The sequence below is a fragment of the Rhododendron vialii genome, chromosome 4a (genome assembly GCF_030253575.1).
Source record: "Rhododendron vialii isolate Sample 1 chromosome 4a, ASM3025357v1".
In the NCBI taxonomy this organism is placed as follows: domain Eukaryota; kingdom Viridiplantae; phylum Streptophyta; class Magnoliopsida; order Ericales; family Ericaceae; genus Rhododendron; species Rhododendron vialii.
In genome coordinates this window covers 15302454-15329553 of record NC_080560.1, presented here as the reverse complement: position 1 = coordinate 15329553, position 27100 = coordinate 15302454, and the positions used below count along the sequence as shown (strand labels likewise).

The following is a 27100-nucleotide window of genomic DNA, read 5'->3' as shown; positions in this document are numbered from 1 at the left end:
GTCGCGAAATTAAGTCAACTTTGGCTTTATCCACCTCAATCCCCCTTGTAGACACCACATGTCCCAACACTATCCCCTCTTGAACCATAAAATGGCTCTTCTCCCAACTTAGCACTAAATTTTTCTTAATACATCGCTCAAGCACCTTGCTCAAGTTGCAGAGACAATCATCAAATGAGGTCCCAAAGACCGAAAAGTCATCCATAAAGACCTCGAGAAACTCCTCCACCATGTCAGAAAAAATAGACATCATGCACCGCTGAAAAGTAGCAGGTTCATTGCACAAACCAAATGGCATACATCGGTAAGCGAAAGTACCAAAAGGGCAAGTAAAGGTAGTTTTCTCTTTGTCAGCTGGGTCGACAGGCACTTGATTGTATCCAGAATAGCCATCAAGAAAACAGTAATAGCTTTTGCCTGCTAACCGCTCTAAGATTTGGTCAACGAAAGGCAATGGGAAGTGATCTTTCCTAGTCATGGAATTGAGCTTACGGTAGTCAATGCACACACGCCACCCCGTGGTGACACGTGTCGGGACAAGCTCACCTCTCTCGTTCTCGACCACAGTTATGCCCGACTTTTTGGGCACCACCTGAGTGGGACTCACCCACTTACTATCCGCGATGGGGTATATGATACTCGCATCCAAAAGTTTCACAACCTCCTTCATTACCACCTCCTTCATATTCGGGTTCAACCTTCATTGCATCTCACGTGATGGTTTGGCATTCTCTTCGCAATTGATGCAATGCATGCACACGGAGGGATCAATACCCTTCAAATCTGCCACGGACCACCCTATCGCACTCTTATACTGCTTAAGCCTCTCAACCAATTGACCCTCCTGAGTGACAGAAAGGTCGGAGGCAATAATAACTGGAAGGGTGTCGTTGGTACATAGAAACACGTACTTGAGATTAGCCGGAAGTGGCTTCAACTCAAGTTTCGGTGGAGCCTCAATAGACGGAGGGGCGGTCTCGTCGAAAAGTGCGGGTAGAGGTTCAACTGCACTGTCCATTTTGGAGGTGAATTATTAAGTAACAAATTCACTTCCTCGATGGACTGATTGATATCATACTCCTCATACCCAAAGTGTGCCAAACATGTGGCCAATGGGTCATCTGTCAAAATATAAGGCAATGCCTCCTCCACCAAGTCCTCCACGACATCGACTGTGAAGCAGTCTTCCTCCATTGGAGGGTGTTTCGCGGCCTTGTAAACATTAAGCTTAAGGGTCATGTTCCCAAAGGTCACCTCCATCTCTCCACTCCTCACATGAATATTCGCATTTGTGGTCGCCAAGAAGGGACAACCAAGAATAATCAGAGTCTGCTTTTTGAGGGTTGCACCGGTTCTGTGTCAATGACTATAAAATAAGCTGGAAAGTAAAAATCATTAACCTTGAGAAGAACGTCCTCAACTACTCCACATAGCACCTTAATGGATCTATCAGCTAATTGCAAGGTAACTGACGTGGGCTTCAACTCCCCAAGCCCCAATTGTTCGTACACCGAGTACCGAATCAAGTTGACACTAGCCCCTAAGTCTAAAAGTGCTCGCTCTATGGCATGCCTCCTAATGACTATATTAATAGTCAGGGTACCAGGATCTTGCATCTTAAGGGGAGCATCCGATTGAAAAACAGAGCTCACTTGTTCGGTGAGAAGGACCTTTTTTGACACATTGGTTCGGTTTTTCCTCTTTTGAGTGCAGAGGTCCTTTAGAAATTTCGCATAAGTTGGGACTTGTTTGATGGCATCTAGGAGTGGGATGTTAATTATCACTTGCTTGAATACCTCAAGGGTATCCTCCATAGATACTTCCCTTTTAGGAAAGGGAGATGGTGCATTCAAACATGATGGGAACGGGGCTTTAGGCACATAAGGTGGTACCTTAGAGTCCGCTGACACAGAAGTGGGTGATGTAGGTGTGACTGGAGGGGTTCCCTCTTTACTCTGTGAACTCTCCTCCCCAAAGTCATCAGGGTCGGAGGGAGCCAAATGCTCATTCGATTTTGCTTTCTTTGGTCAGGTTTCGACCTCTCTCTTATTGCGCAAAGTCATGATTACCTTAGCATCAGCAAGAGGTGGGTCATGAACCACAAACTGTCCTCCAGGGGGTTGAATAGGCTGACTGGGCAACCTACCTTCTTCCCTACGATTAAGTGCATTGGCTATTTGACCCACTTGGGTCTCGAGCCGCAAGATGGACCAGGTATTAGAACGCACTTGTTGTTGGGTATCATTGAAACGGTTAAGCGCTTGCAGCACCTTGTCCTCGAAGGATGGATCCCGCGAGGATTGGGTGGGTGCTTGGCGGTTTTGTGAGCGATATGCAGCTGGATTAAATGGAGTATTAAAAGGCCTAGGCTATTGGGCAAAAGAACTACCCTGCTCTTGCGATCTTCACGAGAAATTAGGAGGTTTGGCCCAACCCGCGTTGTAAGTACTAGAATACGGATCATTGCCCAGTTGAGAGAAACCTCGTGCATTAGCGTACCCTTGTGCAGCATTAACCTGCTCCTCCACAAAAATAGGGAATTGTGGGGCCACAAGACAATCAGTGATGAAATGGGCCGGACTAGCACATAAAGAACATGCCTCCTGAGAAAGTGGAGGCTATGAGGTGGCCGGTCCCATACAAAGAAGCTTTTCAACCTTTTCAGTCAATATTTCGACTTTGGAATTGAGGTCATGAGATGGTTTGATCTCATACATACCTTGTGGCTTATCAGAGCCAGTAGTGACTGACTCACCTCTCCTCTCAAAAGAAACATTTTGTAGGGACCCTTCGCTCATAGTTTCGAACAATTGCCAAGCTTCCTCTTCACTCTTAACCATCACAGAGCCTCCACATGAGGCATCAACCATCACACGATGTGGCAGAAGCAGCCCAGAATAAAAACTTTGTACTAATTGCCACTTTGGTATGTCATGGTGCGGACACTTACGAATTAAATCCCCATATCTCTTCCAAGCCTTATAGAACTGTTCATTCTCAGCTTGTTGGAAAGTGGTAATCTCTTGCCGAAGTTTGAGTGTTTTTCCTATGGGGAAGAATTTCTTAAGGAATGCCGCACTCATTTGCGCCCAAGATGTTATAGAATTAGTTGGCAAAGTACTAAGCCAATGTTTGACGTTCCCTATCAAAGTGAATTGAAACAAAAGCAATCTCAATGCATCCATCGGAAAATTATGAATTAAAAGCGTGGAACTGAGGGCTTCAAATTCAGTGATGTGTTGATATGGATCCTCTTGAGCTTGCCCTTGAAACTTAGGGAGCATTTGGAGTGTACCGGGTTTAATCTCATAGTTGTTAGCCGTGATGGTGGGTAATTGTACACATGATGGTGTAGTGTAAGCCGTGGGGGTGAAGTGTGAGTTGAGAGGGAGGGGGGAGGGGGTTAGGTATCACAACCCTCCTCTCTCTATTAGGATCATCATCTACCATTGTGACTAAGTCGGTCTTTCTATTACCCCTACGTCTCTTTTCCAAGTCAAAATTAAAAGGTACGAGTTCAGGTTCCTGTAACCGACGACCAAGCATGCAAGTTCAATACCCCTTGATTGTAAAAATGGGGTACTCCGGACATAGACACTAATTTGCCAAAAATAAGAACAAACTCAGTGGGTCAACGAAATCGCTTTATATCACGGCACCGCTTCTTCACAGTGATCTTTGCTCATTTTGTCGCCTCGTAACCTGTAGCTAAGACTACCAAAACTAACAAACAAAATAAAAATAAATACCAATGAACTAAACTAAAAACTAATTAAATTAACACAACCATGCAAACTGTCCCCGGCAACGGCGCCAAAGTTTGACCGCGCTGTTCCGTGTCAAAAATAAATTTATAAAAATTTGGAGTTAACTACTACTCCGTAGAATAGTGGTCAAGACCGAGTATCGTTCCGACGGAGACATTACATATGGCTGAGTTACGACAAATTCAATTAATTTTTAGATTAATTCGAGCAAAGAAGTTTGATTGTTTGAATTTGGAGAATTTATTAAATTAAGAGAAATAATTAAATGGAAAGTTTGTAACGATTTGGAGAGAAAAATCTAGGGTTCGAATCCACCTCGACCTTGTAACTCCAACGTGCATAGGTGAGATTAATTATTCGAATCAGAAGGGATTATTATTAGGACATGCAAACCCTAGCAATAATTATCTAGAAAATATATTGGGTTGTTAAAAGGCATAAATTATCCCATAGCACGGACCGTCTCAGAAGTACGGTCTAGCCACCTAACGGCACGACCCGTCTTACGAGTATAATCTATCTCAGAACTCCAACCACAAGCAATGAAAATCATTGTATAACTCGTATTTGAAAGCATGCATACAAATATTCAATAGATTAAAACCATCAAAATCATTCCATTCAATTGAAATGGAAAGGGTTCTTAGTTATACAATCGATCCGAATAATAAACCTAAAACCCATACATAAAATAGAGTTACTTGGTGCGAAGTTTCATTTTCCCCTAGACAAAGGATTTAGCCGGCCATGGAAACGTGCGCAGCTTTTTCCGCAGCCGAATGGTCTCTTGTTCGCAACACTGTTCCGTCCTTCGTTCGCTGTTATTCCTGAAGTCCCCAATAATGAAACCCTCTTTTTTTTCTTTTATAATGCTGCCGCCCACCGCTTTTTGTAAAGAGAAAATTCTTCTCCTAGTCAAACTCTCCCTCTTCGATTAATTAGTTGCCAGAGAAAACAAAACCCTTATTTTTCCTCTGGCCCCCGCTCACGAGTCACGATTCTTGCCAATAATAATGGAGTTAATGCATTCCAGGTCCTCAGAGCTTAGCACATGCTACAAGCAGGCCCCTAAACTTATTAAAGTTTGCACTTTAACTCATTAAAATGTCAAGCCTCCAAATATCTACAAACACAAGAAATGCATCACTAATCTCCAAATAACAATATAAACGGACTTAACAAGACATAAATTAGAAGGATTAAATGGGTGCTTTTCAGCACTTATCACTTATCAATATAACTTCTGGGTTTTCTCTCATTTTCATGGATTCAAGTTTATTATTTTATTCATATTAGTACGCATTTAGTTTCTTATCAATTCCGCTATGTTAGATGGGTAAAATTTGGAAGAGCCTTAGAAGTTGAGCGTTCCACTTGAGAGAGAACCATATATTCACTACATATTTCACCGGTTGCTCCATTGCCCTTCTCATTTTACTTTTGAGAAAAGAAATTAATTAGACAAAGCTTGAATTTATAAAGTTTGATTGAAATCCAATTAAACATGAACACTACTTAAAGATATTATCCACAAGTCACAAACAAAGCATTCCAATCTAAGGCCGAAAAAATCCAGCTCATGTGGCTATGTAATTACTAATTAGTAACCTTTACTATAAAGAGTATGGGTGGCTTTGCCACTTTTTTGCCGCTTCGGACAAAAATCTCCCGTTTGGTGTGTCGCACAACAATAGTAGGGTCAAAAACTGTTGTGTCGTCATCTGGAAATTGATTTGGAAAATGCCTTTTGTAGCGGCGCTATTATCTTGCATTACTGGAAAATTCCCTCCACCACAATTATCTTGCCATTGTCTGGTAGACCTTTATTGCAATTCTTAATTGGCAACTTAGGCAATGACCATCACCCTGATTGTGATACTCAGCCTCCAGTCCGATTTTGTTTGTCTTGACTTTTTATCGTTCTAAATTGTCTGTCAATCTCAAAAAGGAGAGCTCTACCATTTTCACATACCTTTACATAATTAAAATACGTATAACTGTATAAGGAACTAATTGAGTATTTTGTTGAACCCAGAAGGTATGCTTGAATCCTTGAACCTCCTAAAATAATGGTGAAGCCGCCCCATGATTGTGGACAATTATGGGTCGCTTCTTTCTTGGGAAGGAAGATAAAATGTGACTACCTCCGTTCCAAAATGTTTGTTCAGTTCGTAAAATGATGACTAAAAAATAATACATTTTTTTCAAGAAAAAATTCAAACTTTTTTCATAAATTAAAAGAACTTATCGATATCTAGTAAGTTGTTGAAAAAAATATAAAATTTTCTTGCAAAAATTATTTTATTTTTACATTCTTGTTTTGGGACCGGACAAAGACAGTGGGAGTATAAAATAGTCATCGAGCTGAAAAGGTCAAAAGGACTTCTCTATTTCTATTTCAAAATAACAGCAGTGCCAAGGAAATTACCCACCATCATCCATGGATGTTGGTAATATCCAATTAGATCCAAGCCACGGCATGAGCTCCAGCCCCAAAAATGCTCAAGTGGAAGTGATAGTGGTGCCATTCCCATGCCACAGCCATCTCAACCAACTCCTCCAACTCTCCTGCCTCATCTCCTCCTCCTACAACATCCCCGTCCACTACGCCACCACCGCCACCCACCTCCGCCAGGTCAAACTCCGATTCAGTTCCGAAACCCACCTCCAAAATCCCAATATCCACTTCCACGAATTCCCCACCCCTCCTTTCCTCTCCCCTCCTCCGAACCCGAATTCCTCCTCCAAATTTCCTTCACATCTGCAGCCTTCCTTTGATGCTTCCATACAGCTTCGCGACCCTGTGGCGGATCTCCTCCGTGAGATCTCCAACACCGCCACACGGGTCGTTGTTATCCGCGACTTCCTCATGGCTTATGTGGTTCAGGACATAGCCACCATTCCTAATGCAGAGTCCTATATCTTTAGCCCTGTTTCTGCTTTCAATATGTCTTTCAGATTATTGAAGGATAATAAATCTTTCCAATCACTTGACAAACTGAGAGGGCTATCAACTATCCAAGGAAATAAAACTCCGGAGATCCAAAAGCTTTTCGCTCTTCAAGCTGATTTTCAGTCGGTAGCCGCTGGAACCATATTCAACTCATGCAGATCAATTGAAGGTATTGTTTGAATAATCATAGTTGCAGTAGATATATTTTTAAAGAAAACTGATTTTCTCGCTTCACTTTTAACACGTAAAGTTACTTGTAACTTTATAAACAAATTGAAGTGTCATCAGTAAAAAGTAGAGCGCGAAAATCAAAATCCATTTTTAATTTGATACAAAAAATAGCATTTTACTAATTAACTTGAGTAGTCCAGAGTACAGCGAAGTAATACTGATTTTAAACATCATTGAAGAGATGTATCTGTTGGATTTCACCCAAGTGGGTGATTCAAGTCAAGGCTGGGCAGCCTTTGTAGACTTCATGCCGTGCAGGAGGCGGGGGGGGGCTGCCCCCTTGGGGGCAGCAGTGTGCTGTTGTCCCGGATTTTCGGGCGCACTCCGGTCTCGCTCCGATGATTGGAAACATTCACTTTGTAGAGCTCCTTGAGTAGAATAATTATATAAAAAATCAGCTTAATTGGATATCATTAAGTACCTGATCGGAACCTTTTTATCTTAAAAAGAATGGATCCGAAATACTGGATCAAATCCACTGTAACCCATGGACCGAGAGTTATATGGGCTCCAATCAGGTACTTAATGATATCCAATTAAGCTGATTTTTTGCTTAGTTATTCTACTCGACGAGCTCTACAAAGTGAACGTTTCCGATCATCGGAGCGAGACCAGAGTAGGCCCGGAAACCCGGGACAGCAGCACGCAGGGGGCAGCAACCCCCCGCCTCCGTGCCGAAATCCTGAGAAATCTCAAGCGTGACAGAGCATTAAGGCCCCGTTCCAGAAACCTTCTTAAAAAATAAGCAACTTATTTCACATTTTCAAATTCAAAAATAAAGAAAATGAAAAATAATTTTTAAATTTTTTTTGCATCGTGTAGAAGATCTCAATGAGATCTTCCAAAAAAGATCCATATTGTATATTTTTAAATTTCAATAAATTCATAATATTTGAGCTTGAAATTGCTTTTTTTAAAAATAAAGGCCTTTATTTTTTTTCCGGAACGGAGCCTAAATGCTCATTTGTTTTCTTTTCTCCCTGCCTACATAAGTGTATTGAGGGCTGAGAGGGAGTGTGTGGAGCTGAGATCTGAGCTTGAGGGGTGAGGCTGAGTGTGGGAGAGCCGGTTGTGGCTCTCTCGGTGAGATTCTTCATGTTTTGTATATGTTTGAGAATATATACTGAGAAATGGAGCTTTCCTCTAAAATTCGTGCTTGAGTTCTGTGCGTGAGTGACCTCTGATCCCAACAGTATCCAACTTGCAAAATCTAAGGGTACTGGAGTGTTTGTCCAATAGCCAGATCTCGAAATTAGTCGATATTTGTGCAAGTTGACCTGACATTCAATTATAAAAAAAGAATTTCAACTTCATACCAAGTCGCAATCTTGAAATATAGCATAAATCCGTTTATGTTAAAGTTTGCTTGTGTTACAATTTGCAACAGGTACTTACCTAGATTTGCTGGAAAAGGAAATGAGCAGTAGAAACAAGAAACTGTGGGCAATTGGGCCATTGAATTCAGACACAAAAGGTGACAAAACAAAGTCAAAAAGCCAACACAGGTGTTTGGAGTGGCTTGACCAACAAGCCCCAAAATCTGTGCTATACGTCTCATTTGGAACAACTACTTCAATGGCGGATGAACAGATCAAAGAGCTTGCACTTGGGTTGGAGCAGAGCAAACACAAATTCCTTTGGATTTTGCGAGATGCAGATAAAGGAGACATTTTTGTCGAAGACGTGGAGCGATCTCCACTCCCAGAAGGGTATATATACTAGCATTAGAATTTAAAGTTTCAAAAAGAGAAAAACTTCTTTACGGAAGTTTCCGTCAAGAAAGTTTACAGAAGTGAATTACTGTCATCCAAAAGTGTTTTGAACGGTCTAGAGTTTAATGAAACTTTTTCGGGAAAAAGTTAATTGTGACCGGTCATAATTGAAAACGAATCTCAACCATTGATTGCGCGAATGGACAGCTGAGATTGCGCCGCTCCATAAACTCCCTGTTCACGGAGCTGCCGTGAAAAAGTCTCTGTTTCAAAAATCATTGCTTGAACTTAAAGTTCCAAAAATTGTTCCAAACAACGTACCCCCCAAGATACCCAAATTCAAAATTTTCCTTTTCAGTGGTTTTATTTTTTCCATTTTCTTGTCGCAATTTTTTCCATTTTACTTTTTTTTTTCTCCCTCTACTGTAGTTTTTGGCTCTTGTTCTGATACATTTACATTCCTATATTAAGTCCTTTGCGCTTTATTAGTCACGTTTCTTTCTTTTCTAATGGCTCTTTGTTTTGATGCATTAACAGCTACGTGGAAAGGGTGAAGGAATTTGGAATGGTGGTGAGAGATTGGGCGCCCCAAGTGGACATTTTGCAACACCCATCAACCGGTGGGTTTTTGAGCCATTGCGGATGGAACTCGTGTTTGGAGAGTATAACCGTGGGAGTGCCGATACTTGCTTGGCCAATGCACTCTGACCAACCTAGAAATGCCTTTCTGGTTACAGACATTTTAAAAGTTGGTCTAGCAGTTACCACCTGGGAACAACGAGAGCAAATAGTGACTTCATCCAACATTTGTGGAGTTATAAAGATGTTGATGGCATCAAGAGAAGGGGAAGAGATAAGAAGGAAGGTTAAGGAGATAAGCCGTGCCACCTACCAGGCAGTGAAGGAAGGTGGTGTTTCTCGCTTGGAGTTGGATTCATTCATTACTCATATAACTAGGTAGCTAAATAATTCCTAAGGGAACTTATTGTATTTTCTTAAAGGAAATTTATGCCGTATTCATTCAACATAGCATGTCAATGATATATATTTTTATTGAAGTTCAATAATGGACGTATCCTTGTTCTTTCTAAATTATTGGTCAGGTATTTTATTTAGTACTATTTACATCTTGTAATTTCTTGTTTAGCTTTCCTAAAAAAAAATTAGGAGCAAGTAATCATTCGTTTCAATGAGAGGAATTATAAAAGTAAAAAAACATGAACTATAGTTGAAAAAGTTATGATCAGACAAGATTATGGTTAAAAAGGCAGGTCTTTTAATCTTTTTTCATCTTTAATGACTTGTTTTTTTTCGCTTTTGGTCATAATTTTTGCTTTTTAGACTCATTCTGTCGAGATAAGTAATGAGTGCTTCAAAGTAATTAAATCTAACAAAACAATAATTTAGCAAGAGCAAGGCCTTTTGGTATGAGTCTCTTTAATGAAAGTTCATTAATAAAATACAGAGATCTGGGACGGAGATGGTTAGAATCGATCCCGCCCCGCTCTGTTGCCACTCTGAACAATCCAGTATTATTACTAGCTAAGATTTTTGATTGGATTCAAAATTTTCTACAAACTTCATATCAAAGGAATCCTCACAATCACATATTTCCTCATAAGATTAGCACGCCCAAATCAATCCCTCTCGAAAAAGAGCATCATATCACAAATAGGGTCCCTATCCTTTGTTACCATTCTGACCCTGCAACGTAGCCATAGGATGAAGGCCCACCCGGGGATATTTCCTTTAAACCTCTTGGATGGTCACACTTATTGGCCTAGGCCATTTCCACTCACCATAGACCATTTCCATTCACTATTTAAGATAATAGAAGAGAGTTTTGCAAGGTAAGAGCTCCCAATTAATATTCATAACAACTGCATCCCCAATGTCTAGCAGAGGCTCGATCAAGTAGTGGATGTCAAGCCATAACAAAGTATCCTCTCCACTGCCCACAGTGTATTCAATTAAGGGCTTATATAGCAAGACCTCAGATTAAAGAGTTTTCTCATTGTCAATGAAGAACTCGGACACATGTTCCAAAAGTTTTTATGTATAATCACAAAAGTTTGGACCCATTTAATCCACAAAGAGTCAGCTTCGTTACTGATAGCTCCCAGATGCATGTATCTCAGCATTGAAGCCTTATGCCACAACTTCAGAGGCTTTAAGCCCAAGCCCCCTTCCTCCTAAGGGGAGAAAACTTCCTTCCAACTTATCTTGGCACCTGAAGACCTCAAATACGATCGAGTCCGTAAGAAAGCCCTCAAGGTCCCCTCCGCTTCCTTAAGAATCTTTTGGTGATGATTGAATATAAAACACCAGTAAATTTGCATACCCCATAGGACATCTTGAACCAATTGAAGTACTCTTCCACCAAGTGAGAGATGCTTAGAAGTCCAACTCTTAAGTACAGCGATTGTCCTCTCTTTCAGCTGAATACAGTCAATATAGGATAGCTTAGAAGTTATCATTGGAACCTCCAAATATTTGACCGGTAAAGAAGCCATTGGGATAGGTAGAATAGCTGCCAAACTAGCATGGAGAGAGGGGTTAACACCAGCCAGAAAAATAGCTCTCTTACTAGGAGTATTTCAGATTAGGTTCCAGACCTCTTGATATATGATTCACATTATCTTTCTTTCTTTCTTTTTTTGATCCGATTCACATTATCTATTCACAAGTTATTCTTTGAATCTTCAGAGAATGGAGAAAGAGCCCCCCCCCCCCACCCCCCCCCCCCCCCCCACACACACACACACACACACACACCATTATAAGTTAACATAATTTACACAGTCCGTCCTAAATTACTTACTCTCTCCGTTCCTAAATGAGAGTCCATGTTACTATTTTGAACACTTGGAAAAATTGTTTATATCTTTCAATCTATAATAATGCTAAAAATATTCAATATAGATCTTATTTGATAGATCTCAACTAGTTTTATTAAACAACATTTTTAAAATCATACTATAAAAAATATCATAAATTGAAAGATATGAATATGATAAAAATAACACGAAAAAATGAAAGTGGACTCTCATATAGGAAGGGGGGAGTATATCTTTAGGGGAACCGTGCTTTTTGCACTAAAAAAATAACATGTTTATGAAAATTTTCTTTTTGAAAACAATTACATCAATTTATTCTTTCTCAATGAGATGTTTAAATTGACGTAAAAATCCGTGGAAAAGAATTCATGCTTATAATGCACGGTTTCAAAAAAAAGGGAAAGCAATTTGGGACAAATGGAGTAACCAACAAAATATTGGACCAAACTCGAGCTATTGAAATATAGGAAATTCAAAACGATGAGCTCCATTATTGCATAGATTTTTTCAAAGTTCAAGGATGAAAGCCAAAACTAGCTAACATTAATTTAAGACAAATTGTTTAAGTTTTGAATTTTTAATTTACTATGTCGTAGTTTCAGAGTTTTCTTTTGTATAGGTTAGAAATAATATATACCATCTCGTGGTGGGCACGCAAGTAAAGAAAGGATTTGAGTGGAAAACCTAGATGGAACGGTTCCCCATTCCATGGATGAGTTTTATCCTGTGAAATTTTACAGCTGAATGAACCGACCAAAGATTTACTGATATCCAAATGAGTTATTTTTTGTGGGAACTTTGAAAATATGTGTTTTAAATAAATTAAACGGCTCTGATCATATGCGTGGGACTCCAAAATGAGTCCCTCACAAAATTTGTGTCAACTTTATGTGAGATAGAGAGAGAGAGAGAGAGAGATCTCAGATCAATGACCATGTGAAATTATGTAAAGAGTTATACGTTTTTGATCTCCTTGATATTACTATATTCGATTTAACCCAAGTTTTGATGTGTTGTTTATATAAGTGAAATTTGCATATTTAACGGGTGCGAGTCTCATGTCACATAAAGTAGGGAAGTATATAATATGCTCTAAAAATAGTGTTTCTATTCATTAGTCAAATCAATTTCATACTTTTTTATTGTTATTGTGCTACCAATGACTTCTATCAATTATTTTTTAGAACATATTTAATTTTAATTTTAAGGTTTCACATGGTCACAATCTTTACCATAGAAAACGTTTATTCAAACATGTGCCACGTAAGTGAATAGGTCATATATGTCGGCAAATGCGTGATAAAAACTACATACATATAAATTAACTAGCTAAAAAGATTGAAAGGTCTTTTCAATAAATTTATTGGTACGGACAAGCATGCACCGACGAATATATTGGCGGACGGAGTCCACTTTCGGGTCCGGATCTACTAATTACGTTAACCACATGGTTTTATTAGTTGTATTCGATCAATGTCCTATTCATTCAATATTTTTCCTAGACATGTAATAGGAATAGTCTTATGAAGTCGTTTATATGTTCATTTACTTGTAACACATGTTGTGAGCCTATAAATTTCCTTTTTTTTAACAGCGAAGCAAAAAATTTATTGATAAGAAAAAACGGTTACAAAGCAAAGTTTAAGTTGGCAAGAAACCAACAGAACACCCAATGGGCCAAGCCCAGATTACCAAAGGGGTATAAATATAACAATAATGGCCACAAGAAACGCAAAACCCAAATATAACAATTAAGACTAAAATACCGAAACCCAACCCAAAGACTAAAAGACATAATCCATAGACGACATAGGCCTAGTCGGAGACCAACCCATAGACAACATGGGCCATCCTAAAAATTGATGGCGTTTGAGATATGATTGATGAATGAAATTTGGGAAAATGACGGCCCATGACTTATTTTGATAATTAATACCCGCTAAGGACATGCTGAGAACATTTGCTAATGCTGAAAATGTCCTTGGTAGGCATTAATTATCAGAATACGTCCTTAGCCATCATTTTCCCGTGAAATTTTAGAAATACCTACAACTATGTCAATTATATCGGATTGAAGCTAAATTGGGCCAGCCTAAAAATTGATGTCCTCTTTCTTTAGTGTGATCGACGTTAAAGAAACCCTATGGGTGATGCATAATGTTTTTTCAAGTGGATGATTCTTTTCGATCTACATCTATTGTTCACATGTACTTTTCACGACCCCATCGATCCTGAATCCTTTTCAAAATTCTGTTCTACGTCAATTATATTGGATTGAAGCTAAATTCTAATAACAGTTCAAAAGAAAAAGAAAAATAATTTTCACACTTCCTTTTTTTATTATGGCACTCCATTTTTCATCTTTTAGTGAACCTTTTGTGTGCATTTTTTTTTACTAAAAGATAACAAAAGGAGTGCCATAATCAAAAAAGGAGTGTGAAAATCATTTAACAAACAAAAAAAAGAAGCTAAATTTTAAAATATTGTTACTAACCAAATTTTGAAGCGTTCTCATTAAAGGGAAATCCACATTTCCAATGGGTGCGTTTCTCATCGCACATAAAGTAGGAAGCATATAATATGGTTGGGAGTCGGATTGCGAGAGATTTTCTTTTTTTTCCGTGTGCGCATAGGCTCCATCCGTTAGGGAGTATCCACGGAATCTACACCATATCCCTGGACCCAATATACATTGACGGACTCATATTCACTTAAACGGATAAATCTTATAAGTGGTGAGCAACCAAATTATATATTAAGATCCAACCCCTATTTCTGTTTATTCAATGTAGGATTCAATCTTTCACACATATTTCCAACAATCTCCCCCTCATGCGAACCATGCATTGGGCTTAGCTCCCCCTCGATTTGATCCATTTGACTCCCCTTTAACTCATGATCTATTACCATGCATTGGGCCTAGCTTTCCATCGTTTGATCCATCCGACTTCCAACAAGTGGTATCAGAGAGTCGATGACTGATGATCAATGGGCGGACTCTCCTGAAAGCATTAGTGGTCGTGGGCTTGCATGGAGACTCTCGAAGGAGCAGAAAAATCCTTGTAACCCTTGATGGAGCTGGGAAATTCCTAGTGCGTGCAGCAGGTGGCCGATAGAAAGGTGGCTCTCATGGAGTATGGTGGCTCTCGAAGGAGTGGGCACGGTAAATAAGTCCGGATTCAAACATGGTATTGAAAAATGATAACAGATCAAGAATTAATTAAGGGAGAGTCCAAATGGATCAAATCGAGGAGGAGATAGACTCAATGCATGATTCACACATGAGGCGTAAGTGAATTTTAATTTTAAGATTTCACATTGTCACTCTTTACCAGGGAAAACGTTCGTCCAAATCAGTGTGGCGTAAGTGCATAGGTATATGTCGGCCGGCATAGGTGTCTGTGTGTCTCTTTTTTTCTTAAATAAGTGACAAGACTGCGAATAAACTAGCTGAAAAGGATAATATATTCAGAGTATGATAGCATCCAAAGGGGGCATGTGGGGGCACGTGTCCCATTCGAACGCGTGCTTCTATTCGAAATTAATATATATATATATATATATATATATTAGCATAATTATGAAATTGTGCTAATATATAAATATACACATTTGCATATATCTCAAAAATACATATAAAATTAGTTTTAAGTTTGAATTTTATCATATGTTGCATTTATATTTGCTGTTTTACGAGCTGTTTGTCTATTCGAAACTTTTCTTTTTTGATTCTCTTTATTTTTAACTGTCTGGGAGAAATATTTTAAAAAATAAAGCTATTAACAAAACTAACTCAATCATTCTAAAACTTGTCGATGTTCATTTAAAACAAATTTTAAAAATTGTCTGAGATTTTGTGTTCATTTTTACCTAATTTAACTTAAAGTACGCGTTATAAACTTTTGTAGTTAGTAATGCATGCCTTAATTTTATACAATCTTACTATGGTTGACTAAAAAAATGAATTTTCGCCACTATGATTAACAGGTGCCCCACTAAGCTATATTCCTGGATCCGTCTTTAATAGCAACAATTATCTAGCAAGAATATCCGGATGATAGGAAGACAAAGAGTGATATATATTGTGCGACGGCGATATTCTATTTTCAAGGTCACATGATACTTCAAAAATACCCAATAATTGGCCCTGAAGAAGTCAAAAGATCTTGATCTCTATTTCTAGTACCCGAAATAACACAACTCATTGAGGTAACTTGAACATATCATCTATGGATGCCACCAATATTAACCAAGATCCAAGCCATGGCGCCCTTAGTAGTGGCCTTAGTGTCCGCTCCAAAAATGCTCAAGTGGAAGTGATAGTAGTGCCATTCCCATTGCAAAGCCATCTCGACCAACTACTCCGCCTCTCCTGCCTCATTGCCGCCCACAACATCCCCGTCCACTATGCCACCACCGCCACCCACCTCCGCCAGGCCAAACTCCGTTTTGATTCCCAAACCCACCTCCAAAACTCCAATATCCACTTCCATGAATTCCCCACTCCTCATTTCCTCTCCCCTCCCCCCATCCCAAATTCCTCCACCAAATTTCCTTCACATCTCCAACCTTCCTTTGAAGCTTCAGTGCATCTCCGTGAACCTGCGGCAGCGCTCCTCCGTGAGGTCTCTGCAGCCACCAGGCGGGTTGTCGTAATCCACGACTTCCTCATGGCTTATGTGGTTCAAGACGTTGGTAGCCTCCCCAATGCAGAGTCTTATATGTTTTGTGCTGTTTCTGCTTTCCACTATTCTCTTAGATTTCTGAAGGACCAGAATTCTTTCCAAGTACTACTTGATCAAGAACTGAAAGGGATACCATCTCTTGAAGGATGTAGCACTCCGGAGTTCCAAAACCTTGTATCTCTTCAATATGATTTTCTCTCACTAGCAGCTGGAATTATCTTCAACTCATGCTGGTCAATTGAAGGTACTGTTAGACAAACTATATATTTCTCTAGCTGAAAGTTTTTACAAGAAAAAATGAAATTTGGATCTTTAAAGAAAAAAAAAATTTCGGTGCCAAAATAGGCATACCCCAACTAGTTACCCCGTCTAGATGAATACTTTGGGCCTGTTTGGTCGTCTTTGCTTAGTTTGATTTGAATGCGGACACAATACGTCCAGATTCTGAACTGGGGATGGTGCTTTGCGCATCCTGACCATTTAGTTCGGCAATCAACGGTTTGGATTAAAAACAAACTTTTACCAATAAAAGATAATTATTATTGACCAAAGTTAAAAAATATATCTTAACCATTGATTGTCAAGATTAACAATCCGGATGTGTACAACACCGTGCACAGTAGGATGCCGCACAGCACCTCCCATATTCTTGCTCTAACCAAGACAAATCAGATAATAAGACAAGATAACAAAACATACATTTATTTGGCTTCCAGCCAAATTAACCACCAACTTCATAACTCGCATCCTTTCCACGCCCTCTCACGTTGTAGCTACGCTCGATCTTCTTCGTAGGCGGGCCAAAACACTTGCACATATTTAATTATCAAGTAGGCGGTGAAATTTGAACACATGATCTATTGTTTGTCCTACTACAACGTGAAAATTTTATATTCAACCTGAAAGCTTAAGCTTTTAGATGCCTTGGTGGCATGCCCAACCCTTAGTTTTTGGGGGCCAAAGGCGAAGTTTGAAAATGGGGCCTCTTATATTTGTCCATATATTTATTTTTCGACAAAAGATGCAAGAACTTATTGTGGTTCAATGGCACAACAATTGAATTATCTCCTTTGTGCTTGATGTCACGAGTTCAATTCTCAACACTTTCATTTTGAAACAAAGTTCAAATCCGTCCTCCCAAAAAAGTTTATGAAGCAGGTCTTGAACGCATGACCTTGTGGGTAAAACAAGCGTATCTTACCAATATACTAGAGTCACCTATTAGCTAGATATCCGAAACATTTAATATTTAATTTAATATTAGATAATTAGAGGCTAGTCCTCCTTTTTAGCCTTGGTATGATCCCAACCCTGAAATAATTTCCCGAAGCTGGATGGCTCGGGTATGTTGGATGATGGACCTTTTTGCCCACAAAGACCCACTCCATGTTAAAAACATAAACAGAACCCCCTTCGATCCCCTCTGTTTCTCCACTGTCTCCCAACACCTCCCCCCCCCCCCCCTCTCTCTCTCTCCACCGATGGAGCAGCGTCGACTCTGAAAACGTCGCTGTCGCGTCGCCATCACCGCCTCGTTCTCCATCGCCTCCTTGACCTGATCCATTTTCTCGTCCTTCTCGACATTCCTCTTCTCGTTGATCTGCAGAATCCTATTGTTCTCACCCTCCCCTCATCATCGCTCCCGCCGTTGCCGCTCCTCAGCCGGCACAAGTACATCCTCTTGATGTCACCGCTCCCGATCCGCCGCACCAGCCTGAAGTCCCTAAGCCCCAGCGCAGCCGCCGCTGTTTGGATCGCCAGCCACGAGGAGTCTGACGACCGGCGGGGTTCAGAGATGGATTGTTCTTTGGAGATGACTCCAATCTGATTAGGCTCAGGTTTTCAAAGGACAATCTGTTGAAACTCATGCAACTGTTGACGCTACTGTAGCGTTATTCAATTTATATTAAAACGGTGAAGTTGATTCTTTGGATTAAAGAATAAATTAGATTGATTTTGTCGGTCATCTTGTAATTGTTCCCAACTTTCTTTGTGCAGTGATGGTTGTTGTTGTTCCCGAACTGTGTGTGTATTTTTTCATGAGAACTGTGTAATTTTTTTATGAAAATTGTCTATGAGAATTGTGTATTTTTTGTGAGAACTCCATATGAAAACGGTGTATTTTATATAAGAACTGTATATTTTCTATAAGAACTGTTTATGAGAACTATGTTTTTTTATATGAGAACTGTTATTGTTCATGATGATTGTCTATGAGAACTGTGTATTTTTCTATGAGAATTATGTATTTTCTATGAAAACTGTGTATTTTAGTGTGTGGTAAGGCTATTTGAACGATGTATTTTTCAGTTCACATAGCCAATTCATATGAGAACGGTCTATGAGAACTGTATTTTTCAGTTCACATAGCCATTTCACATGAGAACGGTCTATGAGAACTGTGTTTTTTCTATGAAAACTGTATTTTTCTTTATGAGAATTGTTATTGTCTATGATGATATTTCTCCGATCTAATTCCAAAACATTTTTGTTTTGCGATTCAGATTTCAGAACGTAAATTTTTTGAGATCCAGAGACCAATTGGTGTTCAAATTTGTGGCCAGATTCAAAACATCGCGGGTCGTCGTTGGTTTTCTTGTATGAAATACGAAAAATTGGGTGAACTTTTATGCAAATGGGGACAAAAAAAGCAGAGGGCTGTTTGGTTGCTCATTTTAATGCTTCATTTGGTTAGTCTTTTGTTTTAGAAATTTTCAATTTTCAATTGACTAATGACTTTCTTCTTAATTGATTGAGGAATTTAGAACCATTTTTTATGCAAACTATACAAGTAAAATGTATATGGGATTACGTGAGCGGTGCGTTGGGGTTATATGAACTTTTTATTTATTTATGAGAATTGTGTATTTTTCTATGAGAATTGTGTATTTTTCTATAAGAACTGTGTATTGTTCATGAGAACTGTGTATTTTTCTATGATAAATGTTTATAAGAACTGTGTATTTTCTATGAGAACTGTGTATTGTCCATGAGAACGATGTATTTTTCTATGAGAATTGTTTATGAGAACTGTGTATTGAACTATTTCATTTTGTTTTTTCTATGAGAATTGTGTATTTCTCTATGAGAACAATCTCTTCTGATAGCCAATTCACATAGAACTGACTATGAGAACTGTCAAGTCTCATAGTCAGTTCTCTATGAGAACAGTCACTTCTTATAGTCAATTCTCATAGAACTGGCTATGAGAAGTGATTGTTCTCATAGAACTGACTGATTGATGAGCTGAGTGATGTCGGAGTGAAGTTTTTGCCCACCGCCAATTCCCTTCACCATTTTTCTCTCTCTAGAATTTTGCAAAAAAATAAAAAGTTAATAAGAAGAAGAAGAAGAAGATGATGACGGCATAGGGAAAGAGAGAGTAATGATGTTTGGGTCCAAAGAAAACAATCAAAGAAAAAAAATAATAGTTCACATAGGAAATAAATTGATTTAGAATTGAATTTTTAACTGCCAAGTCTCAGTTAATTCTATGAGAACTGGCTATGTGAACTGAGTTATGAGAACTGGCTATGTGAACTGCCAATTCTCATAGTCAGTTCTATGAGAACTATCAGTTTTTATAGTCAATTATATGAAAATTGACTATGAGAACTGGACTATGTGAACTGATTATGTGAAATAGTTCTCATAGAAAATACACAATTCTCATAGAAAAAATCATAGTTCTGGTAGAAAATATATAGTTCTAGTAGAAAAAATAGAAAATATACAGTTCTTATAGTAAAAAATACACAAAAATATAGTCAGTTCACATAACTCCAATACACACTGTTCACATATGCCACCACACAATTCACATGGCCCAACACAGACTAAAAATGCATAGTTCACCTAAATTCACCTAAATTCACATAACTCCAATACTAAAATTGTGTATTTTTCTATGAGAACTGTGTGTTATTCATGAGAACTGTCTATGAGAATTGAGTATTTTTCTATAAGAATTGTGTATTTTTCTATGAGAACTGTGTATTATCTATGAGAACTGTCTATTAGAACCATATATTTTCTATGAGAACTATATATATTTTATGAAAACTGTGTATTTTAGTGTGTGGTAAGACTATGTAAACTGTGTATTTTTCAGTTCACATAATCCAATTCTCATAACCAGTTCATAAAGCTAGTTCTCTATGAGAACAGTCACTTCTCATAGCCAATTCTCATAGAAGTGACTATGAAAACTGACAGTTCTCATAGAACTGATTATGAGAATTGACAGTTCTCATAGCCAGTTCATATAACTAAGGGTATTTTTGTCCGAAACAGTTTTCATAGGGACAGTTCTCATAGAAACAGTTCTCATAGACAATTCTCATAGAAACAGTTCTCATAGAATTTTCTCATAGCAAATGGTATTTTTTTAATCTTTCATAATTTCATATTCAATATGGATCTTGTTTAGTAGATATCGTCGAGTAGGTTCTAAAAATATAATTTTTTAAAAAAATGAATATCTACAACAAAAGATATTACTTTTTGAAATTTAAACAATGTTTTAATGGTGCACCAGTGCTCATGGAGCATTGGATAATTTTTCTATACTAGATGCTCTGTAGTTCTGTGCGCTGATGCGCGTGAAGGGACAAGGTTGGAATAAAAAATACAAATAATTGTACAGGACTAAATGAAGACCGAGCCTAAGTTTTTGGGCCGGCCTAAAAATTCCCCATTTAATATCTTCTGCTATTTGGGGGCCTTGTATTTGGGCCGAAAACTAGAGGTCCTAGGCGGTTACCTGGTGGATCTATGCTCCCTGCTTGGTGGTAACTAATCTAACAGCTTTGAGTAATTAACTTATTATGATTCATAAGTTTGCTTTGTGAATGTTTATTCGGGATATTTAGTATCACTGCAAAATAGGCACAAAAGCCACTTTGTTCTTCTACACTTTTTCAGAAACTTTTTTACTCCCCGCACAATTCTTAATAAATTTTTCTATCTACCTTTGTTCACTCATTACCTCTCATTACATCAAACAAATTTCTTAGAACTCCAAACTAAACAAAGTGCATTGTAATTTTTTCAGCGAAATAATGCTAATGAATTTGTAAAGCTCAACAACATATATCCTCCTTCCTCAATCTTTTTTGTCTTCTTAATTTGATCGCGACTATAGTCTCATACTCATTTTTGTATCTTCTAAAATTTGCTACAGGTACTTACATTGATTTATCTACAAAGGAAATGAACAGCAAAAACAAGCAGATTTGGGCAGTTGGGCCATTGAATCATGACACAAAAAGTGACAGAAGAGAGATCTCAAATAGCCGACACAAGTGTTTGGAGTGGCTTGACAAACAAGTCCCTAAATCCGTGTTATATGTCTCCTTTGGAACAACTACTTCAATGGTGGATGAACAGATCAAAGAGCTTGCGATGGGGTTAGAACAGAGCAAACATAAGTTTATTTGGATATTGAGAGATGCAGATAAAGGAGACATTTTTACAGGAGATGTGAAGAGAGCTCAACTGCCAGAAGGGTATTGTTGAAATTTATGCTGTGTTTGGATGAGTTTTTGAGAAAATTTTGAGAAATTTTTTATTAGAGTAATGATTGAAAGTAAGGGTAATGAGTGAAGAGAGATAGAGAGAAAAATAAAAATAATGATTAGAAATAGAGATAATGAGTGGCCAGAGAGTAATGATTAGAAGTATGGAGTATTTTTGGAAAAAAGCTTTTCAAAACTTGAAACGAACAAGGCATTAATGTTTTGAAAATTTGTTCCAACCCCCTGTGGGATTTTTTATTTTTCCTTTGGTTTTTGGTGCTTTTTTTTTTTGGGCTCGTCTCCAGTATAAGAAACAAAATTTGGATCATATTTGGGGAAAAAATCGGATTCCTTATTTTAAGCTCTAGTGTACTTTCTTAAATTTAGTATGCCTCTGCCCAAGGTGATCCAATTATTTCAAAATCTTGTTGAAAAGGAGGAATATTTGTAGAAGGCAAATGTTGTTTTGGGTTAATACATCTATACAGGTTCCAACTAAAGCATTTACCGGAAATCCTAAAGGCACCGACTATTAGTGCAATTCCCGTTATGTAGGGCCCACTTTGGGTCCCCGCATGGATGATCCGAGCCGTTCAATAATTATTTTTCATTTATTAAATAAATTTTGAAATCCTCTATTTATGTCTTCCAATTTGTAATCTTGCGTATGAATGATTGGATCGCTTGCATATATAATATCGACAAATTCTCTATTTTTGTCTCTAAAATGACTTTATGAATAAAAAGCCCTTATTTTGATACTCTCATGAGGATATGATTGGTAGAAAAATTGATTATCAAAAGCTGACAAGGACAAAAATGTCATATGACAAGGTGGATAGTGTTCTAGAGACGATCCTCTATATTTTCTCTCACTCTCTAAATATGGAGAATCAAAATCCAATACTCTCAAATAGAGGAAGATTGACAGGATGGTTGGCCAGCCGGAGTGGTTTAATACTCTCAAATAGAGATATAGAGTATAGATTAATTATTGGAGATGCTCTAATGACATGACTACGAAGGATACGACTTCACCTATGAGTAGTTTTTGAACTCTTATTTTTCCGTGTTGTACGTTCCTTTATTATGTCTTCTTTGCTTTATCATTCATGGTAGATTATTTTCATGATTCATGCATTTCAAATGCTCATGAGTCCTATCTTTTTTCTTTCTTTTTAGGATTATGTGTGTGCTGTTTTGATAATTTTCTGTCTGAATGCCAACAGGTATGAGGAAAGGGTGAAAGAATTCGGATTGGTGGTGAGGGATTGGGTGCCCCAAGTGGAAATTTTGGGGCACCCGTCCACAGGAGGGTTTATGAGCCATTGTGGCTGGAATTCATGCTTGGAGAGCATAACCATGGGAGTGCCCCTAGCTGCTTGGCCAATGCACTCTGACCAACCTAGGAATGCTTTTTTGGTTACAGACATATTAAAGGTTGGTGTGGCAGTTAATGCATGGGAAAAGAGAGAGGAAATAGTGAATTCATCCGCCATAGCAAGAGCTGTGAAGAGTTTGATGGCATCAAAAGAAGGGGAAGAGACAAGGAAGAGGGTGGAAGAGATGGGCAGTGCCACTCAACAAGCGGTGGAAGAAGGTGGAATTTCTCGCTTAGAGTTGTATTCATTCATTGCCCACATAACTAGGGAGTGAAATAATCCATGAATCGAAATTTCATTCTAAATAGATTCAAAATGGTATTTTGATATTTTTTTGTTTTTACTTGGCAAAAGTCAGTATTGTCAGTTGTATGAGGGTACAAGGTGCCTACTACTTGACTACCATTTCACTGGCGTATTTTGCTGTTTATTGAGGTATGCTAATTGATGTTTTAATTGCTGTAAAAGTAATATGCTACTAGAAAGGCATATAATTTGGAATGAAAATCTCTTTAAAAAAAAGTCCATTTATATAGCATCCTCCTTTTCTTTTCTTTTTTGTTCCTCAGCAAAAAGGAATTTGGATGCTATAAAAACTTACTTCCTATGTCCTCTTTTTAAAGTCCAGTATTCTATTTTGGATTGTATCTTAATAAATGTCCATTTTGTAAAGTTAGTGGATAACAGTTGGTACATTTTCTATTTAGCCCATAAAAATAGATTCTATTTTAAAAAGTTAGTAGGTAAAAATGCAATGATGATATCTCCATATAGGGTAAGTAAGAAAAGTAGAGTTAAAAGTTGATGTGAGAGGTGTAATAATGATATTTTCTTAATAAGTTGGAGTTACGAAGCGTGATACTTAAAAAGAGACGGAGAGAGTACTAGATTCGGTGACTTTATCAGTAGCCAAACTGATGCAACTTGTTCTACTCCAGCTTCCCCTTTAACCTCCCTCGATCAGCTTCATCATAATTCCAAATCCAGCCCAACCTTGGACGTACAGGAGTAGAGTTCCCAGTATCTTCGATGATCTGGGAGTACTACTTAAGACTAATTAGATAGCCAAGCATCAATAAATCTAAAAGGCTCAGCCCCTAGTCCTTGACGGGCTCATCTAAAATTGTGCGGGATTGGGCAACGATTTGAAACACTTCGTTGCAGTTCCCATTGAAGGAACTTAAATTTGACATGACACTCATGAGACAACAGGAATCTGTCCAACCATACCAACATCTTGGCAGCTGATCCAAGTAAACTTTCTTCCCAACATACGCAAGTTTATTACTGTAATTCCATATTGTCGATAAAGTTTTAAACTTCCTTCCCGACTTAGGCAAGTTGATTTCCCTTGTGGTGGCACTCGTGTGGTTTCATTCACCATGTCAAGGATTCGTGCTATGGTATCCACTCTCATAGACGAGTTTATTACTGTAATTCCATATTGTCAATAAAGTTCATAAAGTGTCTCATACGTACCTCCTTCCAACCTAGAATGTCTTATCATGTCTCCTGTGGATCTAATCTCATTTAAAGTCACCCCCATATACCATGGCACATCAAATTTGCTCTTAAGATATTTAATTTTCTCCCAAACTAGCTTGTCTTATTTCTATTGTAGAATTAGGGGCATACACATTATAATAATTACACAATTGAAATTATTAGGAACAGCCGTACCTTCTGTTAGAAAACACCCCAGCGGTATCTAGGATAGTGAATTGTGTATATATCTCCTCTCATAGAATCCAGTGATCTGGTCAGCCACGGTCCACATGATGGCCTGCCCTGGTGGGATCCTCATCAGCCGAGGAAGCAGTCTCTTCCACAAGGCCCTCAACCGTTCCTCTTTGTATATTGTCGCAATGGCATGAACCATCCCTTCGTACTTCACCTCTCCTCTGGATCGGCTCTGGGCCATTAACCTAGTTTTCACAACATCAAAAGGGCCGGTGCACACGGGACCAGCCACTCCAGCAAGAAATCCCGATATCATCGACTGCCACGGTTGGAGGACTTTTCCATCGCCTTCTTGTTTATCCCACAAGACTCGATCAAAAGCATTCTTAGCTGTAAACATGGCATCCTGGTTTATCCCATTGCGCATGATGGTTGGGGCGGCCCACGAAGACCTTCTTCACGGATGATCATACGTACGAGCACAGTGTACGGGGGCCCTTGTACTTTACAACTCGCGAGTTAATCCTCTTTGCAGCTGCAGTCGTATTTTAACCACCTGCAATTAAGAGGTTTAGATATGAAGAGGGGCATCTCTCCCATATTACTTGTTTGCTACAGTTACAAATACTATAAAGCAATACGAAAACTAGTTTGGCAACCGGTGACTAATTTGCTTATTGTAGTTGTATTTGTCTACAATAAGCACCAAGCACTAAGCAATGACAATTCAGCAGATTAGCAGCCACCCATCAAGCCAATTGCTTATTGCTTAGGGAGTGTGATTATCAATTTGAGGAGTGTCAAAATTAATTCTCATTGCTTATTAATAATGAAATAAGCAAGTGAACCAAATCGGTCCCGCTTTTGCTGGCGTTCAAATACGGGCATTACGTGGCTGGGAAAGTCTAGTAGTCTACAAACACAACGATTTATACAACAAATGGGCAATGAAGTTCACACGAATCACCAATAATGCCAATGAAAAGAAACTACTAATAACTAACCAAATATTACTAACCTCAAACGGCGTGACAATGACGAGAGCTTCAATCACGCCGGCGCCAAACCCAGTGAGAACCCTCGCACCGTGGCTGAGCTCCCCCGTGCGCAGGTCCCTGAACGCGGCCTGGAGAACAGCATTCGAACCCATCCAGAGCGCGTACTTGAGCGTCAAGTGGGTCGCGAAAGGCGTCAAGCCCTTCCACCCGCACGCCCTCCGTCCGGACGATGGTGGCGCCGCAGTGGATTATACCCCTGTAGGAGCCGGACCGTTAGAGTTGCAACCTGGTTTTGATGACGTCGATGGGCTGTAGGCAACAGGCTTCCACCATGCCTCCAATGGAGCCCGCAATGGCTTTCACGCGGGGTGGGATTGATTTGGGTTTTGGGTTTTGGGTTCTGTTCCGCCATTGATTTTGGAGGGTCGAGATTGGGTTTTGACGGAGAAGAAGAATGAATGAGATGGGTGGGTGGATTTTGAATATTATCCTTTGTTCTTCCACTGGGAATGAGATTTGAGGGTGAAATGTTTGGAAATTGAATTTTGACTATCCTTTTGTGTAAGCTGGAGGTGGCGGGTGTTCAAACATAAATCTTCCTCAACTGAAGAGATTCTTTGGAAAATTTTAGTGCCGGGTTGGCACACCTGGTGCCCACTTGGCGCATCCCTCGATTGCATTTTTAGACGACTTAGATTTGCAGAGAAAAAAATAAAGAGAGAAAATATTGGGATGAAAAAAGAGAGAGTTTTATTCTGAACCATTTAATAATGTATTTGTCGGTTTGAATATGCTGACCATACCATGTACCACTTGGGATATACCCGACACAAAAAAATTCCTTGGATTCTCCGATCTACATTCTGAAACTTTCTGGTCCGTACACCTGGCGAATTGTACTTACGTGGCCTACCTTTTTTTTTTGCTATGCATACAAAACGTGGCGTACGATCCACGAAAATGTTTACCGGAACAAAAATGTTAACAACCACACCCAAGTCATACACCTATTTACACGTCAGAAAGCCCACACAGATAATCTGTGCACAATTCAAAAAGTCTACACACAGATAATATGCAAATTGTGCACAGAATTTATTGTGGAGCTCATCACAGTTTCCACACAAATAATTCAAAGCCGTTCATTAAATATAAAACATTTTTTCAAAAGTTCATGTAAAAAATCAGCTCAATCCGATACTTATAGATTCTCGATCCAATCGTCGAACTTTTCATTCAGATTTTAGAATAATGAAAAGTTAGACGATTGGATCGAGCATCTATAAGTATCCTTGTACACTCCTTCGGTCTTGTACTTCGCCTTCTAACATTCTTTGGA

At 38.8% G+C, this 27100-nt stretch overlaps 3 protein-coding genes and 1 pseudogene across 3 annotated transcripts; 2 read left to right on the top strand and 2 right to left on the bottom strand.

The window, feature by feature from the left end:
• Positions 1–1322: 1322 nt before the first annotated feature.
• LOC131323727 (uncharacterized) lies at positions 1323–3083 on the bottom strand. Its single transcript, XM_058355570.1, has 4 exons — positions 2658–3083; positions 2435–2516; positions 2070–2338; positions 1323–1967 (listed from the first exon to the last, which is right to left on the bottom strand). The coding sequence occupies exons 1-4, from the start codon at positions 3081–3083 to the stop codon at positions 1323–1325; spliced, it is 1422 nt and encodes a 473-aa protein (XP_058211553.1).
• Positions 3084–6123: 3040 nt separating this feature from the next.
• On the top strand, positions 6124–9727 carry LOC131324317 (zeatin O-glucosyltransferase-like). Its single transcript, XM_058356246.1, has 3 exons — positions 6124–6889; positions 8339–8660; positions 9201–9727. Exons 1-3 carry the CDS (start codon positions 6208–6210, stop codon positions 9622–9624), a joined length of 1428 nt encoding a protein of 475 aa, XP_058212229.1. The 5' UTR covers positions 6124–6207; the 3' UTR covers positions 9625–9727.
• Positions 9728–15561: 5834 nt separating this feature from the next.
• LOC131324312 (zeatin O-xylosyltransferase-like) lies at positions 15562–23536 on the top strand. Its single transcript, XM_058356237.1, has 3 exons — positions 15562–16429; positions 21368–21692; positions 22931–23536. The coding sequence occupies exons 1-3, from the start codon at positions 15730–15732 to the stop codon at positions 23355–23357; spliced, it is 1452 nt and encodes a 483-aa protein (XP_058212220.1). The 5' UTR covers positions 15562–15729; the 3' UTR covers positions 23358–23536.
• A 1232-nt stretch (positions 23537–24768) lies between these two features.
• On the bottom strand, positions 24769–26441 carry LOC131323726 (mitochondrial succinate-fumarate transporter 1-like; annotated as a pseudogene).
• Positions 26442–27100: the final 659 nt, after the last annotated feature.

Excerpts from the sequence above, each read along its gene's own strand:
- LOC131323727 (XM_058355570.1), bottom strand. The coding sequence starts at position 3,083 with ATGAGTGCGGCATTCCTTAAGAAATTCTTCCCCATAGGAAAAACACTC. Across the intron at positions 2,517-2,657 it reads TCGAAATATTGACTGAAAAG|GTTAATGCTGCACAAGGGTA; the intron begins GTTGAAAAGCTT and ends GTGGAGGAGCAG. Across the intron at positions 2,339-2,434 it reads TTCTAGTACTTACAACGCGG|CTGCATATCGCTCACAAAAC; the intron begins GTTGGGCCAAAC and ends CATTTAATCCAG.
- LOC131324317 (XM_058356246.1), top strand. The coding sequence starts at position 6,208 with ATGGATGTTGGTAATATCCAATTAGATCCAAGCCACGGCATGAGCTCC. Across the intron at positions 6,890-8,338 it reads CTCATGCAGATCAATTGAAG|GTACTTACCTAGATTTGCTG; the intron begins GTATTGTTTGAA and ends AATTTGCAACAG. Across the intron at positions 8,661-9,200 it reads CGATCTCCACTCCCAGAAGG|CTACGTGGAAAGGGTGAAGG; the intron begins GTATATATACTA and ends ATGCATTAACAG.
- LOC131324312 (XM_058356237.1), top strand. The coding sequence starts at position 15,730 with ATGGATGCCACCAATATTAACCAAGATCCAAGCCATGGCGCCCTTAGT. Across the intron at positions 16,430-21,367 it reads CTCATGCTGGTCAATTGAAG|GTACTTACATTGATTTATCT; the intron begins GTACTGTTAGAC and ends AATTTGCTACAG. Across the intron at positions 21,693-22,930 it reads AGAGCTCAACTGCCAGAAGG|GTATGAGGAAAGGGTGAAAG; the intron begins GTATTGTTGAAA and ends GAATGCCAACAG.